The 22,506-nt window shown below is 40.2% G+C and overlaps 1 protein-coding gene and 1 long non-coding RNA gene across 17 annotated transcripts in view; one reads left to right on the top strand and one right to left on the bottom strand.

Moving 5' to 3' along the window:
* The first annotated feature begins 2,096 nt into the window (after positions 1 to 2,096).
* On the top strand, positions 2,097 to 15,455 carry LOC145509676 (uncharacterized). Its single transcript, XR_014056296.1, has 2 exons — positions 2,097 to 2,301; positions 12,920 to 15,455. It is a non-coding gene; the product is annotated as an uncharacterized LOC145509676 (long non-coding RNA).
* Positions 5,180 to 22,506, bottom strand: part of TBC1D31 (TBC1 domain family member 31) — a 62,557-nt gene continuing 45,230 nt past the window's right edge. For 8 of the 16 annotated variants that reach the window (XM_081498902.1, XM_081498901.1, XM_081498896.1 and 5 more), the window contains 6 exons: positions 19,901 to 19,993; positions 17,225 to 17,365; positions 15,962 to 16,156; positions 14,870 to 14,996; positions 7,648 to 7,740; positions 5,180 to 5,535 (listed from right to left, as the gene is read on the bottom strand). In XM_081498902.1, the coding sequence (XP_081355028.1) occupies positions 5,402 to 5,535; positions 7,648 to 7,740; positions 14,870 to 14,996; positions 15,962 to 16,156; positions 17,225 to 17,365; positions 19,901 to 19,993 (783 nt within the window). In that variant the 3' untranslated portion in view covers positions 5,180 to 5,401. Of the gene's footprint in view, positions 5,536 to 7,647; positions 7,741 to 12,424; positions 12,428 to 14,869; positions 14,997 to 15,961; positions 16,157 to 17,224; positions 17,366 to 19,900; positions 19,994 to 22,506 lie in introns of all 16 variants that reach the window. The other 8 variants (XM_081498905.1, XM_081498899.1, XM_081498907.1 and 5 more) reach the window with 2 other exon arrangements.

Here is a 22,506-nt window from a genome sequence, read left to right as displayed (position 1 = left end):
CACTCGGGAAATCCAGCGATGAGTTCAGGTTTGGAAAATGGGCGATAGGCAAGGTTTTCCATTGTGGTATAATCTAGCAGGACTCCATGGGGCCTTCCAGGGATAGACCTTTCCATGTCCTCTGCTTGCTTCTTCTTTTTCTTTTTTTTGTCATTTTAAAAGAATCATTTTCTCTGCTTCTTTCTTATTTGTAGAAAAACTTTAGCTTCCTAGACCTCGCCCAATTCCAAAGAGTAAATTTAATTGGAGAAGTGAGAAAATGCAGAATTAAAGGAAAACAGTCAAGCAAGACAAATCGTGGGTCCATTAAACAAATGCAACAACCTTTAGCTCCTCATCAGAGGCCATAGATAACAATGAGTCAAGGTTTTTGAGCTGTTTAGCAGATATTGAAAGCCCCAGCAGGTGGAAGAGTTAACTGTATGCTGCCCACAAGCACGTAAACCCCAGACAGGTTGGAACTAGAAGGTTGATGTTACTCCTGATTACCTCACCACCAACCAATCAGAAGAATGTCCTGATTGGTAAGAGGGTTGTGGGGTAAGCTGATCATATATCCCACAACCCTCTCCTTCACCCCATCTGTAAAAACCATTCCCTGAAAGCTGCTAGGGGAGTTTAGGTCTTTGGAACATTAGCTGCCTAGACTCCTTGCCTGGTGCCCTGCAATAAACACTGTACTTTCCTTCACCACAACCCAGTGTGGATAGATTGACTTTACTGCATGCAGGCGAGTGGTGGACCCTATTTAGGTTCAGTAACAATGACTCAAATCTGGTTTTCGGCCACCAGATCTTAAGATTTCCTGTTAGATATATCAAGTAATATTTAGTAGGCTGCTTATCTGTTTCATTCTTGGGGAAAACATAATCAGTGATAGCCAAGAATCACTTAATACTTTTCTGCTGCCTGCAGCTATAAATGGTGATCTTGGTGGCTCAGACAGCAAAGAATCTGTCTGTAATGTGGGAGACCCAGGTTTGATCCCTGGGTTGGGAAGATCCCCTGGAAAAAGCAATGGCTACCCACTTGCCTGGAGAAGTCTATGGACAGAGGAGCCTGGTGGGCTACAGTCCACGGGGTCCCAAAGAGTTGGACACAACTGAGTGACTAGCATTTGGCAGTTAAGCCACTATCATTTGGCCTCTGCTTCATGAATCCATCCCATCATCCCCACTGAAATTAGGAAGCATATCAATAGGCATCATTTTTTAAAATTAATGTTATTTTTGGCTCGCTGGGTCTTCACTGCTGTGCATGGGCTTTTTCTAGATACAGCTAGTAGGGGCTACTCTTCATTGCCGTGGGTTCTGGCTTCTCATTGTGGTGGCTTCAGTAGTTGTGGTATGGGGCTTAGTTGCCCTGAGGCATGTGGGACCTTCCTGGACCAGGGATCGAACCTGTGTCCCCTTCATTGGCAGGTGGATTCTTAACCACGGGCCCACCAGGAAAGTCCAACAGGCATCTTTTGTCACAGAATTTTCCAAATTTTCAGGTACTCCCTTCTTAAGGCACTGAGTAAAGGGAGTGTGTCTTGAGAGCTGAGCATGTAGCTGGGAAGAGAGTGAAGTTCGTAAGTGACAGATCCACTCCTCTGTTGGTGCCTTTCTATACCTTCATCTGCATCACACTAGGGAAATTCTAGCATCTCCGAGTGATTAAGGAGGCCAACACTGAAGCCATTATTCTGTCAAGCAACCAAGTAAACTGTTAGAGATACTTTCAATTGCATGAGAGTGCCCGAGATCCATTCATGGTCTCTGAGCTCCAAATTCACTCTTCAGTGCTGCAACCATGGATGGGACCCTTTACGCCTGTCTCCTCAGTGTGCACGGTGTTAGGCTGCCAGTAGAGGGCGCTGGAGGACACTGCAGAAGGAATGGGGCTTCTCTTTCTAGCTCAAGAGGTGCTGTTTTCTTTTTTCTGGTTTACTGCTTTGTGGTCCATCGCGGGCTGGAGTGTGTGGGGACACCCAGCGGTGCCCCCTCCAGCTGTGTGCCCGGAGCCCACAGTCTCTTAGTGACGTCACAGCCCAGCCTGATGACTGCTTTGCTGTAGTCTTCCTTGGCATGCTCAGTTCTGGTGCCAGAAGCAGCACTCTGGCCTGCCCTTAGCGCCTGGTCTCCAGCCTTGGTTTGTGGGTGCCCCAGCGGGTGGTTCCCCATTGTTCCCAACAGGGGCCCTTGGCCTTCCTTTGTCAATAGAAATTGATGAGGACAGACAAGAACTTCCGGCCAGGCTTTACTGGGGTCCCTGCTGCAGCAGGAGGGAGTAAAAACAGTCTCTTTCTTGCTCCCTGAGGTGAGTGGCAAGCTTGTTCCTTTCACAGGTGAGGGTGAGGGTGAGGGTAGGGTCCAGGGGTCAGGCCAGAGGGTGGCTTAAGTGGCTTGCCTGCCCCTCTGGTGGTGCTGTGCTTAGGGGACCTATGCAGTACCCTGCTTTTTCTCCTGACACCCAGTTTTTGCTCTCAGCTCTCAGAAGTGGCAGTTGGGATTTTTTGGTCTTTTTGTATCTTGTTCATAATTTGTCCCAGCTGTGCATGCATGCTAAGTCGCTTCAGTCATGTCTGGCTCTTTGCTTTCCTTCCCATACAGTCTGAAAATCCTGAATAAATGTCAAAAAGAATTTGCTGAGTCAACAGTATTAAGACACTTAGGTGTGAACCATTTCCTACATTACCAGAAGTGTAAAGGGATATTGTGCTGTCACTTCGGTCATGTCTGACTCTGTGCAACCCTATGGACTGTGGCCCACTAGGCTCCTCTGTCCATGGGGATTCTTCAGGCAAGAATACTGGAGTGGGTTGCTATGCCCTCCTCCAGGGGATCTCCCAACCTAGGGATCAAACCCACATCTCCTGCATTGGCAGGGGGGTTCTTTACCACTTTAGTGCCATCTGGGAAGCCCCCAAATGTGCTTGCACACAGTTATTTTGAGTCCCTTACAGTTTCTTTGTATTTTGTTGATGGAGACGTTTGTCCAGGTGTAAGCACTGCAGCACAGGGTCCAGGTCCCAGCCTGTCTTACTGGACCCTCCCCTTCCCAACATGGCTGTTGCTGGCCAGGACACACACCAGGCCACATGCTCTGACAGCACTCAGGGTCCTGACTCCCCCATGAGCTTTCTTTGACTCAGCAGCTTCGGAATGTCTGTACCCCAGAGACTTACTTTCTGCTGCCTGGGTGGGCATGTGGGCCAGCTCTGGCCTGGGCGGCCCACCAACCCCTCTGCTGTCCAGTGTAGTCTGAACCTGAGCCTTTGGGAGAGAGGGGTCTCTTTCTGAGCTTCTCCTCCTTTGGGTACTCTCAACCCTAGGCACTCTTTAGTATTTTAAAGAAATATTTGGCTGCGCTGGCTCTTATTAATAGTTGCCATACTCAGGATCTTTGTTACGATGTGTGCTCTTTTAGTTGGGGCATGCAAACTCTTAGCTGTGGCACATGGAATCTAATTCCCCAACCAGGGATCAAACTGGGGCCCCTTGCGTTAGATGCTGTCTTAGCCACTGGACTACCAGGGAAGTCCCTCCTTTAGCATTTATATAGTATCATAGTTTAATAATTCTAGACTTCTGTTCAAATGATTTGGTTTATCCCCTGATTGGACTTTACACTGATCTGAGATGAATCATTAAGAATGTTAAGTGCACCCACATTGGTAAGTTAAGCCTTTGTTAGTCCTCGTATTCATTACTACTATAATGGTCAAAGTGGAGTCACTGTGGAAAGGCCTTGGCAAATGTGCAAATCTTGCTCATCAGAGAATTCATACCAGAGAGAAGTCATGTGAATGCAATTGATGTGAAAAGGTATTTAACCAAGTCAGTAACGTATTCATCACCGTTTGAACCCATACTAGACTCTTTAAGTGGAGTCGACGTGGAGAGGAATTTAGCTGAGGGCCTGCATTTCTCCAGCCATAAAGAAACCCTATGAATGTGATATGAAAGCAGGCCTTTAGGAACTGCTCTTCTCCAGCTAACTCGGAGTACTGGAGAAAAGCTTTGTCAATGTAGCTAGTGTGGGAATTTTAGCCAAGCTCAATCTTCATTCAATTCCCAGAGAATTTATATTATGAAGGAAATGGGGTCAGGTTGAGGATAGACTGTCAAAAGGCAGGAAGAGATAATCAAAAATTTACTTCATTAAATGTGATAACCTTTGAAATGACAACCAAACCCACGTGACTGAAGAGACTCAGCCAAGTATCTGAACTCTGCTAAGCCAGTGATTTTATCAAGATTATTACTGGGAGAATTGTAGGCTTAGAGAAAACCAGGAGGAGGAATGTAATAAAGAACTTTATGTGATTGTATGTATAACTCACTTTCACTGGATGAATAGAAACTTTGTGAAGTTTAAAATATTATAAAAGAGGACTATGTGTAGTTTGCAAAATCAATATGAGTGGCTGTAAATTCTAGTAAAAGAGGACTTGAAGTAGAGGTCAGAAATGCAATAACCAGCTGATTCTAGTTGGCAGAATCACAGTATTTTAGAAGTCGAATGCTGTTGGCGAGCTAGAGATTGCTCACCTAAAGTTCCCATCACACCCAAAATATTTTATATCCTGTGATTTTGTTGTCACACACACCAGCCTGTGCCACGAAAGCATGTTTGCACCTAACTGAAAACAGCAAGATAATGAGGCTGACAAGGTGCTCCTGGGAATCCAATGCCTTGCAGTGATGGGATATTATCTGAGGACTTTGGACAAAACAGAGCATTTGGTTCACCGTAAGGTTATACTCTGTGCCAAAAAAAGACACTCTTCTGCACAATGCACTGTGTGTTAAGCACCGTACCAGGAACCTGACCGTGTGCTACTTCTATGCTCCTTTTAGAAATGGGTTTGGGGAAGTAATCTGCCAGCCAGCGCTGTGCTGCAGAGCTGAGTCAGTGCCGTGCAAAGAAGCAGAGACAGCGGCCGGGTGCAGTGAGCGCGGTGGGGTTGAGGTGAGGGGAGGCCCTGCTGCTGGGAGATGGAGGGGCCGTGGGGCGGGCCTCTCCTCACCGCTCGTGCTCTGGAGCTGCTGTTGAGTTCAGGTCCTAGGTGCACAGCTGTTGATATGCTGTCCTGTTCTTTATTTCTCCGTTTATCCTTAAAATAAAACCTCATCAACTTAAGTCCCTGAAGTTCATGCTGGTCCCTGCAACCTGAAAGGGCCTCATACAAAGCTTTAAAAGCTTCAAATATTTTTTTATTGTGAAAAGTATAATAATAATAAGCCATTTATTTACAAGTCCCAAAGCACCAGAATTAAGAACACATAATTTTTATACACATATTTTTCATACAAAAGGTTGATCTTTATAGGCATTTAAAATAAATAATCTGAAAATCAGTAGCACTGGTTGCAAAATAAGTATCTTGCTCTCTAACTGTCTCAAGGTGACCAGCCTATGTGGCCAAAAGGTGAGGCGTTTGACATCTGTTCTGAGCCTGGGTGGCGAGTCTCTGGCGGAGGTTTCTCACTCTCTCCATGAGATCCTGTTCCATGGCGTCCCAGTGCATTTTTCTCTGGTTTAATGAAACTTGGAAACAAAATTTAAAATTAACAGTAGTTAGTTTGAGCAATGGTATAGTGTTTAAATGTAAATATGTTGCAAAGACCAATAATGAAATGAATATTCTAAATCAAATTTCTTACACAGAAAAGCCTGATGTATTACCTGGTTCTGTGAGGTTCCATTTACAAGTCAAATATTTGGTGGATTGAACAAATGCTTTGGGTTGTTTATCTTTTTTTTTTTTGATTTGGGAATATAGAGTAACTTTTAAATCAGGAAGAAAGCTTGTCTAAGAGAATCTGGGTTTTTTACAATAGTAAGTTTCTTCACCACAGTGTTTATTGTAATAAGAAAATTCCAAGGTGCCAAAATTAATAGTGAAATATATACACCATGACCACTTCCTAATGATTCAATAAATAAATCAAGTACTTTTTACAGTGACCAACACAAGGAAAGTCCAGAATCAAGCTTAGAACATTACAATGTATCTAAGTGTAACAGCCATTTCATATTGATTTAGAGGGGTAGTAAATACTGGAATTCAATAAAGAAGCATCTTAAAAACACACTTCTCTGAAACTTAGTTACAAACTTAGCAAACTATTTTTCCCCCAAGGAATAAAACATTTATGCTTTTTCATTTTGTTGCCAAGTAAGAAACTTGCCAAATGTCAACTCGATTTTGAAGTTTAGAATATCTAGTTAAAAATTCTGATGTGTTGGAGTACAGAATAGTTGAGAATCTTCTGTACTTTCATCTGACTTATGCATGACTTTTGGTTAATTTCATATCCTGACACAGTGTTTAGAGATGCACATAAGAGTATGTATGTTAGTGAATGTATTTTATACCATACTGGAACTCATGACTTGTTGTTAGGTATATTTTTTATAAAGCTGGTCTTTGGGGGACATCCTATAAAAATCTGTTCTTTTAAAAGAACTCAAAGGACCTTGTGAAGTTCTGCTTCATTTATATGACAGTAAGGACTTCCCTGGTGGCTCAGAGGTTAAAGCATCTGCCTCCGATGCGGGAGACCCGGGTTCGATCCCTGGGTCGGGAAGATCCCCTGGAGAAGGAAATGGCACCCCACTCCAGTACTCCTGCCTGGAAAATCCCATGGATGGAGAAGCCTGGTAGGCTACAGTCCATGGGGGTCGCAAAGAGTCAGACACGACTGAGCAACTTCACTTTCACTTTCACTTTATTGAAGAAGTTGGTTCAGAGTCTGAGTTTCCTGTCCTCTCCCCTCCTTTTAAAAACAAATCAAGTTCTTTACTGGGGAAACTGTTAGCTCCTTTATGGACTGCATTTCTGTAAGATGTTTCCATTCCATCCCATCCCTTTCAGAAATAAACAAAAACTTCCAGTGAATCAAGTCAAGGGATCAAAAGGCAACTAATCAGCACGGAGCCCTTTGCCCTCAGCAATTCTGAGCGAGCTGGCCCCGCAGTGCATCTTGGAGTCCAGAGCAGACTCATGTTTCCAATGGTTGCTGGAGGCAGCTCAGCCCAGAAGAGTCGAGAAAACTCAAATACAGAATAGCTTTGAAAACTAATCCTGAGATTTTCTTTTCACAAGGATGTAAAAAAAATAGTTATGAATACCATTAATTTAGTCAGTGACAGACTTCTATCGGCGCCTCCAGCCATGTTTTGGGCAGCAGTGCTGGTGCTGAAGAAACAGTTGCATTAATGATATCTGGCAAACTTTCCTTACTTGGGGTTTGGTCTGACCCAGTTTTTCCCCAGCTGGAAACTTGAGAATCTTGCTGCTTCCACTTTAGGATTTCCATGATCAGTGCCCTGGGAAAATGGTCTCAATGTGCTGTAAATATAATTTAAGCCACAATCTTGCCTTGTTATTGTTTAGTCGCTGAGTTGTGTCTGACTCTTTGTGACCCCATGAACTGTAACCTGCCAGGCTCCTCTGTCCATGGGATTCTCCAGGCAGGAATACTGGAGTGGGTTGCCATTTGCTTCTCCAGGGGATCTTCCTGACCCAGGGACTGAACCCGTGTCTCCTGGGTTGGCAGGAGGATTCTTTATCACTGAGCCACCTGGGACACCCCCACTCTTCCTTAAACATTCCTTAAACATGATAGGAGACATCTTTCTTGTTCATTGACTTACTCTGTGTCAAGGACTCCATTTCAGAAATGTCGTTTAATTGTGAGGTTCTAGGCAGACAGCCTGAGGTGACCTGTTCATCTAGGCACTTGGGTACTGTTATAAAAGTGGAAAAAAATGAAAGAATGGTGTGTATAGAAAGCCTTGATTAATTCCAAATGGTCCCTAGTAAATTAAAATTGCCAAGGATAAAAAGCCCCTTACTTTTCTACTCTGGGAAGAATGCTGTCACCATTCAAAAGGCAAGCAAAGTGCAGTTACTGAGAATTAAAAGCTGAGCTGAAAGTAAAGTACTTTAAAAACACCTTTAGTGAAAACAAAAAACCAACAGACAACTGAAAAAATACAGGTGCTAGGACAGCGATCCCAAACAATTGCTGGGAGAGACTATGAAACATGGCTAGCAAGCCTTTCTTGAGAACAACTGGGAGCTGATCACTATCAGCTTTACCCAAGCAGGACCTGATCACAGGACACAGCACATCAGATGCAGCGATGGGCAAGTTTCACCCAGGCTTCTTAAGACTGGGAAGCATGGCAGCATTCTAACCAGTGCCTCCTACTTTTTTTTAATCCTCATCCTTTAGCTTTGTTTTTGCTGTCTCCTAACTCCTACAGCTTTACATCCAGTAAGATATCAGAGTCTTTATTTTTTTCATCCTAACGTCGCTTAGGATGCCCCTTCCTTTCTACCCCCGTCACTAAGGCCCAAGCCTCCACGAGTCGGACCCAGACTGCTCGGGTCACACAGACTCAGCAAGGTGATACCTGCCTTTACCTGGGCTCAAGAACTTCAGCTAATGGTTTCAACTCATAGTTTTAGGTCAATGAGTCTTTACGATAATGTGTGTGCATGCTAAGTCGTGTCGACTCTTTTTGCAACCCCAACTGGAGCAGGTTGCCATTTCCTTCTCTAGGGAATCTTCCCGACCCAGGGATCAAACTCCTGTCTCCTCCATTGCAGGTGAATTCTTCACCACTGAGCCACCTGGGAAGCCCAAGACAATGGATTACCAAATGACTAATTTGAACTGGTGTCAGGGAATAGAATATGAGTCATCTTCAAGTAATTGAAGGGCTATCATGTAGCAGAGGTAGTACTTTTCTGCATTCTCCAGAAAAGTTTTTTAGTTGTAGTTGATTTACAATGTTGTATTAGTCTCAAGTGTACAGCAAAATGATTCAGTTATGTATTCTTTTTCATATTCTTCTATATTCTGGGTTATTACAAGATACTGAATATAGTTCCCTGTGTCATACAGTAGGTCTTTATTTTATATACAGTAGTGTATGTATCTGTTAATCCCATACTTATTTATCCTTCTCCCCTGCTTCCCCCTTTGGTAACTATAAGTTTGTTTTCTGTCTGTGAGGTCTGTTTGTAAATAAGTTCATTTGTAACATTTTTTTAGATTTCACATATAAGTGATACAATATTTGACTTTATCTGATGTACTTCACATGGTATGATACTTGTGTCCATCCATATTGCAGCAAATGGTGTTATCCTTTTTCAAGGCTGAGTAGCATTCCACTGTATACATGTACCACATCATCTTTATCCATTATCTGTCAATGGACATTTAAGTCTGCTTCTGTGTCTTGGCTATCGTGAACAGTGCTGCAGTGAACAATGGGGTGCATGTATCTTTTTGAATTTGAATTTGTCTTTTCTGGATACATGCCCAGGAGTGGAATTGCTAGACCATATGGTAATTCTATTTTTAGTTTTTTAAAGGTACCTCCACACTGTTCTCCATAGTGGCTGCATCAATTTACCTTCCCATCAGTTGTGTAAGAAGGTTCCCTTTTCTCCACACCCTCTCCAGTATGTTTTTAGAGACTTTTTTGATGGCCATTCTGACCAGAGAATGGGCTTCCCTTGTGGCTCAACTGGTAAAGAATCCGCCTGCAATGCAGGAGACCTGGGTTTGATCCCTGGGTTGGGAAGATCCTCTGGAGAAAGGGAAAGGCTACCCACTCCAGTATTCTGGCCTGGAGAATCCCATCGATTCTATAGTCTGTGGAGGAAGAGAGTCGGACACGACTGAGCGACTTTCACTTCACTGACCAGAGAACAGTTTTTAATCAGAAGATTTACAAAAAGAAGAGCAGATTCAGCTACATATAAGGAAGGAACAACTTTTAAATAAAATAATGGTAGAAACTGGAATAAGGTAATGAGCTCACAGCTCTGTCAGTGTTCTGGCATAGGCTAGGCAACCACTACTGCAGAGATGATTCACATATCAGATCTGCCAAGTCTGAGTTCGCACAGTTCCGTGTCTCTCATCTGTCCTCGCAAATCCATCCTGCCCACGGCTGCTTAATTCATCCTTCCAAAGGACTGGGTTATAACCACGGAGGGGCCAATGGTTCCCTCCTTTGCTTATAGCAATGTTTCAAACACTGCTGAGCAGATTCACCTGTAAAACTTTAAAACAAAAATCTAGCTTTCCAGTTTCTATCTTAGATCTATGAAATTAAATCACTGTTGGTGAGGCCCTGAATATGTATTTTTTAAAAAATAATTTTATTTGTCTTTTTGGCTGTGCTGGGTTTTAGTTGCTGTGTGGGCTCTTCTCTAGTTGTGGTGCCTGGAGCTCGGCCTCTCTTATTGCGGAGCACGGGCTCTAGGGTGTTTGGGCTCAGGAGTTGGGGCTCCCGGGCTCTAGAGCATAGACTCAGTCATAGTGGCACATGGGCTTAGTTGCTCCACGGCACGTGGGATCTTTCTGGACCAGGGATCAAACCTGCATCTCCTGCATTGGCAGGCGGATTCTTTACCACTGAGCCACCAAGGAAATCTCTGAATATGTATTTTAAAAAAAAACAAACAAACAATTTGTCATGCACCTAAAAAATTGCCGGTCACTTGCTAATTATAACAGAAAGGTAAAAGGTCAAAGTTCTTTTTTCTATACTTCTTGTACTGTAGCTTATTTCCTTCATTTAATTAAGGTATTTATTTTAAAGCCCCAAAGGTGATTCTTATTATTTAAAATTATCTTTTTCTGAAGTGGTACTACATGTACCACACAAAATTCAAAAGGAGCAAAAAGGAACAAACTAAATCTCCTTCCTTTCCCTAACTGCATTCCTTGCCTGGGAGGGAAGCCTTGTTCTTGGTATTCCACAGGTCACTCTGCTGTCTGCCAGGATGGTTAACAGGATGAAGCCTAACTGCTCAGCCTGGCACTGAAGGTCCCTGTCACTCTCTTGAACCATCCTTGTACTGAAGCCCTCTGCACCAGTTAGCCTAACCTGAATCACCATAACAGGCAAGTTTCTGCCACTGATTGATTACTTTTAACAAGTTCTCTCTCAGACAAGGTGGCGCTAGTGGTAAAGAATCTGTCTACCAATGCAGGAGACACAGGAGATATGGGTTCGATCCCTGGTTCAGGAAGATCCCCTGGAGGAGGGCATGGCAACCCACTCCAGTGTTCTTGCCTGGAGAATCCCATGGACAAAGGAGTCTGGTGGGCTACCGTCCATGGGGTTGCAAAGAGTCAGACATGGCTGAAGCAACTCATACGAGGGTAGCTCATGGAGGCTTTAATTGGTCAATCCACAAAAACAGTAAGGGAAAATGGTGTGTATGTATGTGTGTGTTCTTGAGAGAGATCCTTTGGGAGGCCCACAAACCATGAGGGGTTAGAAAATGGTGTGTAACAAAATTACAGATCACCTAGTCTATAATCTTCTCATTTTACAAATGAGGAAACACCAGGAAACACTTCCTAATAAACACAGATTAAACATGAGTAAAGAAACTAACCAGAAGGACACAGCTTAGTGACTCTGGCTAAGTTTATTTAAGCCTTATCTTCCTTTACCATGAAGCTGGGACTAGGCATTCCTGTCACCTCACCATGAGATCCTCCCTCCCTGAAAGGTCCTCCCACTGCTCCAGGCTCCTCCCTTTCTTCAAGGCCCAGTTATTTTAAAAACCTGTGGCTCCGCCTGGCCACCAGCATTTACTAATGTCATTAAAACAATAAATTTTGTTAAGATAATTCACTTACCACAAAATTCACCCCTTTAAAGGGTACAATTCAGTGTTTTTAGTACACTGAGGGTTGTGTAATCATCACCACTAATTCTAGAACATTTTCACCATCCCTAAAATAAACCCTATATACACTGGTAGCCTACTCCCCTACTCCTCCCACCTGCAAACCACTAACCCCCTTCTGCCTCTACAGATTTGCCTATTCTGGACATTTCGTGAAGAGAATCACATAACTTGCAGCCTTCTGGTCTAGCTTCTTTAACTTAGCATAAGATTCTCAAAGTCCATCCATTTTGTAGCATCAATCAGTTAATTCCTTTTTATCACTAAATAAAATTCCATTGTATAGGTATACCAATTTATTTTATCCATTCCTCATTTGATGGGTATTTGGGTTGTTTCTCTTTTTTTGGCTACTATGAATATTGACACTCTGGGCAATTCAATACACAAGTTTTTGCAGGGATATATTTTCAGTTCTCTGGGTATGTATCTAGGAGTAGAACCGCTGGGTCATATACAGTCTCTCTGTGTTTAACCTTTTGAGGAACTGCCAGACTGTTTCCCGAAGAGGCTGCATACGTCACATTCCCACCAGCACTGCTCTGGTTTGGCTGGTCCTTGCCCACACTTAAAATGGATTACATTGATGCTAACTGATCGTGAAGCCGCATCTCATTTTTAATTTTTTTTTCCCATGTGGTTTTGATTTGTATTTCCCTAATGACTAATTTAGGAAGATCCTCTGGAAGAGGGCATGGCAACCCACTCCTGTATTCTTGCCTGGGGAATCCCCATGTTTGGAGGAGCCTGGCGGGCTACAGTCCATGGTATCACAGAGTCTGATATGACAGAAGCAACTTAGCATGCAAGCACAATGACTAATTTAGGCTGAACAGCTCTTCATATGTGTGTTGGCCATTTGAATATCTTCTTTGGAGAACTGTTAAAATCTTTTGCCCATTACAAATCTGGACTAATTTTATAAGACATTGCTATTCAGCTTCAATTTAAGTTTATGGGCCTGGAATTTTAGTGGCAGTGAGCCACTGGTATTGTCCAGAAGGTTCTGTTTTCTGGGAAACGGTAACAATTTCCTCCCCATTGCTAAGAGATACTGGCACTAGGCAACATTTAAATAACCAGTCTGTTGTTGGCACACTTGCCTGTTTCTACTTCCTGTGCCTCCCTTCTAGCTCTGAGTGACAAGCACCTGTGATCAAAATGCCATTTTCCTAATTATAGCCAATTATCCCCCAGTTTTAGGATTAAATGACATGGATTTAATTTCTACACCCTGATTAAGGCAATGATCAAATCCTTATACATATGCCTTTTGAAGATGGATGATTATCAACCAAACTATCTCTGGTTGGTGAACCTTAGGGATGTTGACAAAACGTAAGTGACAGAACAGAAGACACTATGGACGTGGAAGACCCAAATATAGGAAGACACGGATGCAAGCAGTTTTTTGCAGTTTCTTCCCTTTTTACTGTCTCTAAATTCAGAGGTTCTTGAAAAGGTTCAATTGTTTCCTTCTAATGTAGGGGTCCGTGTGACAGGGCTAGGGAGTAAGGAAGCTCCAATGGTTAGTGTCTTCTACAAGCAGGTTTTAAACAGAGCATGCCTAAGGGCTCTGAGTACTATTTGAGACCTAAACTCAAAAGCATGAGAGGTAATGAGGGGTTTCAAAAGCAGCCTAGTTAAATGATCATGATGGCATCTAATTTCTATTTTTACTTTTCAAATTTGTGCACTACAAAAGTAATTAAGGTAATACACAGCTGCATTAGTCATAAAAGCCCTGAATTAGACACAACCCAATGTCCACCAGTTAATGAATGGATAAATAAAACATGGAATACCCATACAGTGGAATATTACTCAGCATTAAAAAGGAATGAAGTACTCATACCTGCTACAACATGGTTGAACCTCAAAACATTATCTAGGTGAAATAAGTCAGATACAAAGGACCACATATTCTATGATTCTATTTACATGAAATTTCCTGAACAGGCAAGGCTACAGAGACAGGAGTAGATCAGTGGTTGCCAGGGGCTGGGGGGAGTGATAGGAAACGAGCTATGACTGCGAATGGGCATGGGGTTATTGGGGGTGCTGTAGATGTTCTAGAGTTGATTGTGGTGATGGCTGAACCACTCTGAATATATTTAATATATGGTAATACAATACTATTGAATTGAATACTTTGTATAGGTGAATGGTATGGCATGTGAATTATATAGCAATAAGGCTGTTATTTTAAAAAGTAATACATACACATTTTATAAAAGACTGAAACAATATAAGGTATAGTAAAATAGAAGTTCCCTGTATCTGTACTGTTTTAGAATTTTTTTTTTTAAACTTTATTGAATTTGTTACAATATTGTTTCTGTTTTTTATATTTTTGGTTTTTTGGCCGCAAGGCATGTGGGATCTTAACTCCTCGACCAGGGATCGAACCAGGCACTCCCTGCATTGGAAGGCAAAGTCTTAACCACTGGACCACCAGGGGAGTCCCTGTTTTAGAATTTTAAGTTACAGTTTTGATTTTTCATTGAATGCCACTGTAAGTGAAAAGTGAAAGTCGCTTAGTTGTGTCCGACTCTTTGCAACCCCATACACCATACAGTTCATGGAACTCTCCAGGCCAGAATACTGGAGTGGGTAGCCTTTCCCTTCTCCAGGGGATCTTCCCAACCCAGGGATCAAACCCAGGGATCAAACCCAGGTCTCCCGCATTGCAGGTGGATTCTTTACCAGCTGAGCCACAAGGGAAGCCTTGCACCAAAACCTAACGTTTGATTAGATCCTATAGTAAGTTTCCTCATGCTACTTTCATATACTGCTGTTCTGAGGACAAGTTATTGGCAAAGCACACTTTTTTTTTACTAAAATTAACTTGATATAGCACTTTGGGAACAAATTATATTCTAGTATATTAAGGAGATGCCCAGGACCATGAAGCCATGGAATAAAACAGAATTCTATAGGATGGTTGAGAAATTTTTCTTGGAGCTTTTTTCTTTTAAACAGCTCCACCTCCTCAGCCCAGTCTTCCTGATCAAAAAAAGTAACTAGTGATTATCTTTTAGCTGAGCAATTATTTGACTAGAAGTACGAAAACACATGTAAGGATTTATCCATGACAAGAGATCATATGAAATGAATGAATGTGTAACACCATGAAGGAACGCTCACCTTTATCACACGGATGCTGAGCATCATGTATCTCTTTCTCTAGGAACCATCTTCTAGATGCATCTGAAAGAGCAGCAGTTTTCTTTTCTGACTTCAAATGAAAGTCTTTTTCTTCAGCTTCCTCCCACTAAATACAAATTAATGAAAAAAAAAAGATACAAAGATTGTGCTAAATGCAAGTTCCTACAGTGAAATAAGCCTGTTTGTTTCCTCTATTTGGTATTACGTAATTTGGGTTCCTATCCTGGCTCATGGCTGTTGAAGAACCTTGAAAGCAGAGGCACTTCTGACGTCCCTACCACTCAAAGCCTCAGTACCACGTAAACATGTAGGTCCCAGCTGTCACTGAAATAATTCATTTCAGTACATTTCGGATCTCAAATATTAAGGGATTGAGGTGCTTTGGTTTGGTTGTTTTGTTTTGAGTTTTTAAAATTAATGGATGGAAAGGTGTCCTTGCGAATGAAAGACACACTCCAGGAAGTCATGCAGAAAAGTTGAAGGAGGCAGTTTTCCTGATGATCTTGGAGACAGGATACCAACCCTGGACTGCCTACTCCAGACTTCTTCATGTGAAAAAGAAAAATATTTCTATCTTGCTTGTAGTTACCGTTATTTTGGGTTTTGTTACTAGTAGCTCTATATATATTTCCTAACTGTTCAAAGTCTTTTATGTTATTAGTATAACAAACTCAGTGAATTAAAGTACTAGTATACAATGAACAAGAACAAATACAGGAAGCTAGAAAGTTGAGACACTAATGTAACTTAGAAAGACACTCATTCTTGTCATGTCATTCTTGCACATGTGCATGCCAAGTTGCTTCAGTCCTGTCTGATTCTTTGCAATCCTATGGATCGCAGCCTGCCAGGCTCCTCTGTCCATGGGATTCTCTAAGCAAGAATACTGGAGTGGGTTAGTCATTCTTAGGTGGCATCAATATTGGACTTTTCTGAGCAATACCTACTAAAATTAGATCATCTTTAAGATCTTTTCAAACAAAAATTATTTGGTTTGATGCTTTTGCCACTTGGTTACATACTATTTCAAGATTTAAATAATTAACAAGAAGTTTATAATATCATTCTTACCTTTTTAGCTTCCCCTTCCATCATGGCGTTTAATACTTCTATTTCTTTCTTCCTGTTTTTCTGAAGGAGTTTAGCTATTTCCTGGTAACATTCATTCCGGTGTAGATCACTGCACCTTTGTTTATGTAAAGCTTGAATTCGCCAGTCAGTATTTAGACATGCTTGTTCCGCTTTAGCCAAATTTTCTTCAATTAACTAAGAATTCATAAATTTCAGAAACAAGATCAGACTTGACTACATAAAATACAGTACGTCCATTCAGTGTCTCCAAGTGTCCAGTACAGATGTTCACAATCCTGGCTGCATATTAGCATCACCTCAGTGTTTAAAACAAACCGATGTCTAGGCTCCAGCACAAAGCAACTAAATTGATCTCTGGAGCAGTTGGATACTGGTACTTCCAGAGCACTTTCCTGGTGGTTCTAACATACAGCCAAGGTTGAGAACTTCTAGGCTAAGGGGTGGGGAGAATTAAACAAACTGCCATGTTTTAATCCTTTGAAAAGGAGTCAGAAGAACTTATCTTACAGATTGGACAAAAGCCTGTAAGGAAAAAAAGGTAGGGGGGTTATTCTTGGGGAAACAGTCAAGGGACAGAACCGAGGTAGGGAAATCTTACACTTATTCCTGGCTTTTGGGACAAGGCCCGGTCATGCCACAGACCTGTTTAACATTTTGTTAAAGGGATAACAAAGTTCTTCCCTGAAGGCCTCAAATTCCATTTCAATTTATTTAAGTCAGCATTTCTGAAAGGATACTCCCCAAGAAATTTTGTAAGTTTAAGAAAATTTCTCAAAGATTCACAATGTACCATATATCTTCAAATCTGGCATGAAAAAGCCTAACTTTTAAGACAGCTTTTTCAATACTTGTCATCCCCATTTTATTTAACACTAAGTTACTGATATTCTACAGAATACACTTGGAAAACGCTGGCTTATATACCAGGCAGAGACCTGATGATTTGCAACTAATCTACTTAGGTATAATTTCTAAGACTTAACAATGTAGGACAGTATCATTCACAAAGTTATTTCCCTTGTATTTTCTTGCAAGTCTTGAAATTCTCAAGGAGTATAAAAGACACATGGATATGCTGTCAATGAAGTAACCTGCAAATAAAATAATGTTGAGTTTCTAGGAATTGTGATGACTGAAGCAAAGAAACTAACTTTATAGGATTCAATATTGAAATCCTTCTTTAAAAAGAACAGTAGATGGAAATTCTCCCCTCTATAGAGACACTAAATTTACCATATTTACCTTATGAATTTTTTGGTTCTGAGTTTGATTGGTTCCTATCAGTCTATGAAACATGTGTTCTTCAAGATCCACTTTCTGTCTATAGGCATCTGCATTTTCGCTCATTTCTTTTGCAACAGCTTCTTGATTTCTAGAGAGATTCTGTTAAAAAAAAAAATAATTCGAAAAAAAAATCACCAATCGACATAGTAATAATGGTAGAACACAAAAATGATTTTTCTGTTTTTTTAGAATATCTAAACTATAATCATCTAATTTTCAAAGTAAAGAGCAAACAGTGGTGAGTGACATCAGTGGAAATAAGAGTAAGGACTTCTGAAAATTCTCTCATCTCTAAAAGCACCGAGATCACTGGCAAAAATAAGCTTTTGCGGAACTCTGGAAACTAACTGAAGGCTTGCAGCAATCTGGGGAGCATTTATTCACAGAAAATGGCTGATCTTAGATGCACTTTATGGCATTTTAAACTTGTGTTATTCCTATTCCATGCCACACCTAAGCTCTGCCACTGGCCTTGAAAACTGGTAGCCTGGCAGTCAATGGAGGGGGCAAAATGGAGTTGGAGGTCTTTCAAACTCCCATTCCCAGAGAACTGTCATCACTTGACCTGGAAGACCCTCCTCCCAAAGCTGTTTTTATTTGACCTGACTCAGAACTCATGTACAGCCTTTCCCTGGGGATGTTTGCTGAAAACAAACAGGGGAGACTGTTTAACATCGTGGCTGTCTAAGGCAGTGGATCACAGAGCAAACAACAGGCTAATCAAAAAGCTTGGTAGGAAAAGCTGGGGAATTAGATGTCTACACGGGGCTCTGAAATGCTCCAGTGGATTCCTGAGACTTCAGAAGGCTATGTGCATGTGTAAGAATGTGCACATGCCAAGGGCTGTGTGAATGCTCAGACCTGAGAAGGTCCTAAGCTTTCAACTCTGGTGAATTGAGTTTTTGTAAAATCAGGAAATGAAAAGAGCTGTCAACTGCCTAGCTGAGTGTGGAAGGTGTGTCACAACGTGATGCACACACAGCCCCTTGGCAAAGGCTGGAGGCTTACTGGTTCAAGGGACCTAAGGAAATCTTTGTCCAGTCACCAGGTTACCTGAGTAGAGATTTCAGTGACTATGCATGACAGAAAATACTTTATAGAATTTAGAAAAGTCACTAAGCAAAGAAACAACAAGAAACCCTAGGGAAAGAAGAGAATCTGATTTCCAGATTTGTCCTATTTAAAATATCTAGTTTTCAACAAAAAATTACATGATATAATAAAAACTGAGAAGGTATGGTCCTACATACTCTGAATAGAGGTTAATCACATGACCTCCAAGGAAGACAGAAAAATGGACAATTAACACATGAGAAGATGCTTGACATCATTAGTCATCTCAAATCTAACTGAGGAACATTCTACAATATATCTGGCCTGTATGCTTCAAAAATATAAATGTCATAAAATATATAGACTCAAGAATGGTTCCAACTTAGAATAAAGAGACATACAACTGAAAAAATATTTTAGATTTCGTTTTGCTCTAAAGGACACTTTTAGGACAACTGATAAAATGTGAATAAGGTTTTACAATAATGTTAATTTCCTGATTCTGATCATTATACTATGATTATGTAATAATCCTTGGTTTTAGAAAATATAAAATGAATTTTTTAGGGCAAAAAAGCATCAAGTCTGCAACTTAAACAGTTCAGAAAAAAAAATGTGTATATGTAGATTGAAAGAAAGGATAATGCAAATTTAGCAAAATGTTAATATCTGAGAATCTAAGAGAAAAATATTTTGAAATTCTTTGTATTTTTCTTGCAAATGTTCTGTTAATTCTGAAATCATGCTTCTGGTGCCACCATCCAACCTCCCCCAAATGATAGTTAAAAAAAATAAGCTTAGTTCAAGTGAATTAATTCTAATTCAAAATCATAAGAAACTCAGTGAAAGTGTCAATCTCTGGGGCTCAGATTTAGAAAAAGTTCAGTGTAGAAACTTAAGTGATTTAGTTAAGAATGGATGCTATGCTTTAAATCTTATTTAATGTGAACAACAAATAATCATATGCATGTTTGCATGTCATATGCAAATACCTGTTACATATTTGTAGTTATCACTGATTTCAAACTCAGTCTGACCTTAAGAGGGTTGGGAGAAGTGAAAACTTATGGTTTCAACATCAAATAAGTGAGTAACATAATGCTTTTCCTCAATAATAAATATTTATATCAGTACCAAAGTTCCCTTTTCCAGTGTCATGGAAACTGAATTATATGTACTGAGGTAGGTACCTGATGATTTGATTCCAGAAGGTTCCAATTTAAAGTGTGCTTTACAGCTCTTGTCTGATTTACCTTATAGGATCCTTGTGAAGTACTGGATTAATTTTGCAGTCACTATCACACAGATATAAGAAAACCTAGTAAGTTAGTAAAAGATCCTGAGGCAAAATCTGGGGCTTACATCTGGTGCTTCAGACACTAAAGTAAGTTGTTAAGAGAAACATGAATTAAAGAATTACAACAAACTCTGTGCATTCTGGCTACCCTACAATCCTGGATGACACTATATTTCTTGAAAAAATACAAACAAAATGAACATTGAAAAACCTTGAATAAATAGAGCCTAAAAAGAGTCTATACAAGCTCTGCTTTTCTTACACTGGAAATTGTTGATTTATACCTTCTCATACAGTCTTTTTTGTGATTCGAGTTCCAGATGTCTCATTTCCAGGTCTTTGGCTGTGGCAGCAATTTCTCGATCTCTCATGTGTACCTATGGACAAGTAACAAACTGTGAATATCAAAAATAATTAACAAAAATAGTTTTTGTTTAATAGATTTAGTAATCTTGTAATATGAACAAACCATTAAAAGCTTTTAAAATAATAGATATTGGGTTTTTGAAGCCAGAGTAATTCACAATATATTAACATTCACTGTGGAATCCAGAAATAATGTCTTGAGTTAAAGTTAAGTGTAATTTTCTAAAAAAGAAAGCACAATTACCATATGCTCATTTGCCCAGGCTGGGAGAACAGATGGCAGTTCTTTCCATATTACATTAGCCATATTATGAGTTAGAAAAACTTGAGAAATTTAAATTCACAGTGGATGAAAATATAAAATGTTTAATCTTATTTGATATAACATTTATGTTCTTTTTGATTAAACTTCTGAACTTTTCTAAATTCAGTTTGGCAACGAGTAACTCCAAGTCAAAGTATACTGTGGATTATTCAACCTGTGTGTGCCCTGCTTGGATTCAGCCAATTTAAAGTTCACCTTTCTCCAAAATTTGATTACTTGGAAGCATTTCATGCCTATACACTAGAGGGTTTGGATAAAGGACTCTTTACATAGGGAATCTTGGGAAGTGTCTTAAATACTTGGCTGCCTAAAGTCCTCATTTTTGGGGGGGTAAGAATAACACAATATGTGTTTCAGAACAAAAAGTAAAACCCATTAGCATCTAATCTAAACATATCATCTAACCAATAAACAGTTAATGACTGCGTTACTATTTCTGTGCACAAGGCAAAGTGTTAGATATTGCAGGCATACTATCAAATATAATCAGAGAAACAGTAAAAAGGACAATATAGTGGGATGTGCAAGGACATACATGCAAGGAGTAAAAAAAAACCACAGATTGAAAACCAGTTCAACTTAAAGAGGTTCCTGAGATAGCAACTAGCTCAAAGGTAGGGATACTTGAGTTGATGGAGCAAGAGTAGTTACAATGCTAAGAGGTAGAGGAGACGTTTGGCAAAGCAAAATGCTTTAAAAGAAATAAGATTATTTCTATAAAAAGAAATGACTGTTAATATAGACAAATTAAAATCTTAAAAATTAAAAAAAAAATATTTTGTATGTTATCAAAAGGAAGTTTGAAACTCTAAATTAGTTTATAAATTCAATGCAGTCTTAATAAAAATTCCAATAGGATGGGAGGACTCAGGGAGAGAAGGAGGGAAAGAGAAAATTTTCAGTCTATTTAAAATGATAAACATTTGAGAATACTGAAGAAAACTGAAAAAGCAGACTAATTGTGGTAATGAGGCCTACTAACTAGTAAAACATTACACAGGTATTATTCCAACAGTGTGGTACTGGCTTAGGAGGAGATCAAATTTATAAGGGAACTGAACATTTAATAACTATCAGCTGACAAATGACTTTTGCTAATATTCAACAAATGCTATTGGGAAAATTGACATGCCTTTGGAAAGAAGTAAGCTTGGTCCCTAACTCATTTCTTACATTTATCAATAATTTTCAGACATCAGGGGCTGGCAAATTTCTTCTGGGAAAGGTCACAGAGTTAAATACTTGAGGTTTTATGGGACATAGTTTGTTTCAGCTGTTCACCTTTGCCATTGTAGTGCAAAAGAAGCTAAAGGAATATGTAAACAAGTATGACTGTGGTCCAATAAAACTGTGTTTATGGTCACTGATATTTGAATTTCATGTTTTAAAAAATCTAATATAATTTTCATGCCATGAAATATTCTTTGATTTCTATTTTCTTAACCACTGAAAAACGTTAAAACAATTCTAACTTATGAACCTTACCAAACAAGTGGCCTTGTAAGAGTCAGATGTGCTGGTGCACAGTAATCTACTGATCCTTAAGACAGTCAGAGATTAAAAAAAAAACAAAGAAAAACATAGAACTAGAAAAAACTGCATACGTGGTAATAGTAATGTGCTGTCATTTCAGCTGGGCCCAACTCTTTGTAACCCTATGGATTGTAGCCCATCATGCTCCTTTGTCCATGGGACTTCCCAGGCAAGAATACTGGAGTGGGTTGGAATTTCTTTCTCCAGGGGATCTTCCTGATCCAGGGATTGAACCTGCATCTCTTATGTCTCCTGCATTGGCAGGCAGGTTCTTTACCACTAGAGCCATGGTAATATAACCTTAAATGGGAAGGTTAATAAACATGACGCAAAAACTAGACGTCATAAAAAACTAATGAAGTTGGTTATCCAAAAATTAACGTATTTTACATGATGAAGAAAAGACACTGTAAACATTCTTAGAGACATGCAACACAGAGGAGAACACAACACAAGGAGAACATTCACAACAGACGGAAGGATTAATGCCTCAACCTTCTGCCAGGTGGCTGCTGAACACTTAATAGTTTTAAGTGGTTTCATTTTTGGAGGACGATTTGACATTCCTTGGAATTTACTCAACAAAAATGTGTGGAAGTACTCTAAGATTTGTACTGAGAATCTACAGTATGGCACTGTTTTGTACAGCAAAATACTGCAAACAAC

This window comes from Giraffa tippelskirchi, chromosome 6 (genome assembly GCF_054371585.1).
Source record: "Giraffa tippelskirchi isolate mGirTip1 chromosome 6, T2T-mGirTip1v1.2.pri, whole genome shotgun sequence".
Lineage (NCBI taxonomy): Eukaryota > Metazoa > Chordata > Mammalia > Artiodactyla > Giraffidae > Giraffa > Giraffa tippelskirchi.
This window is presented reverse-complemented; position numbering and strand designations above follow the sequence as displayed.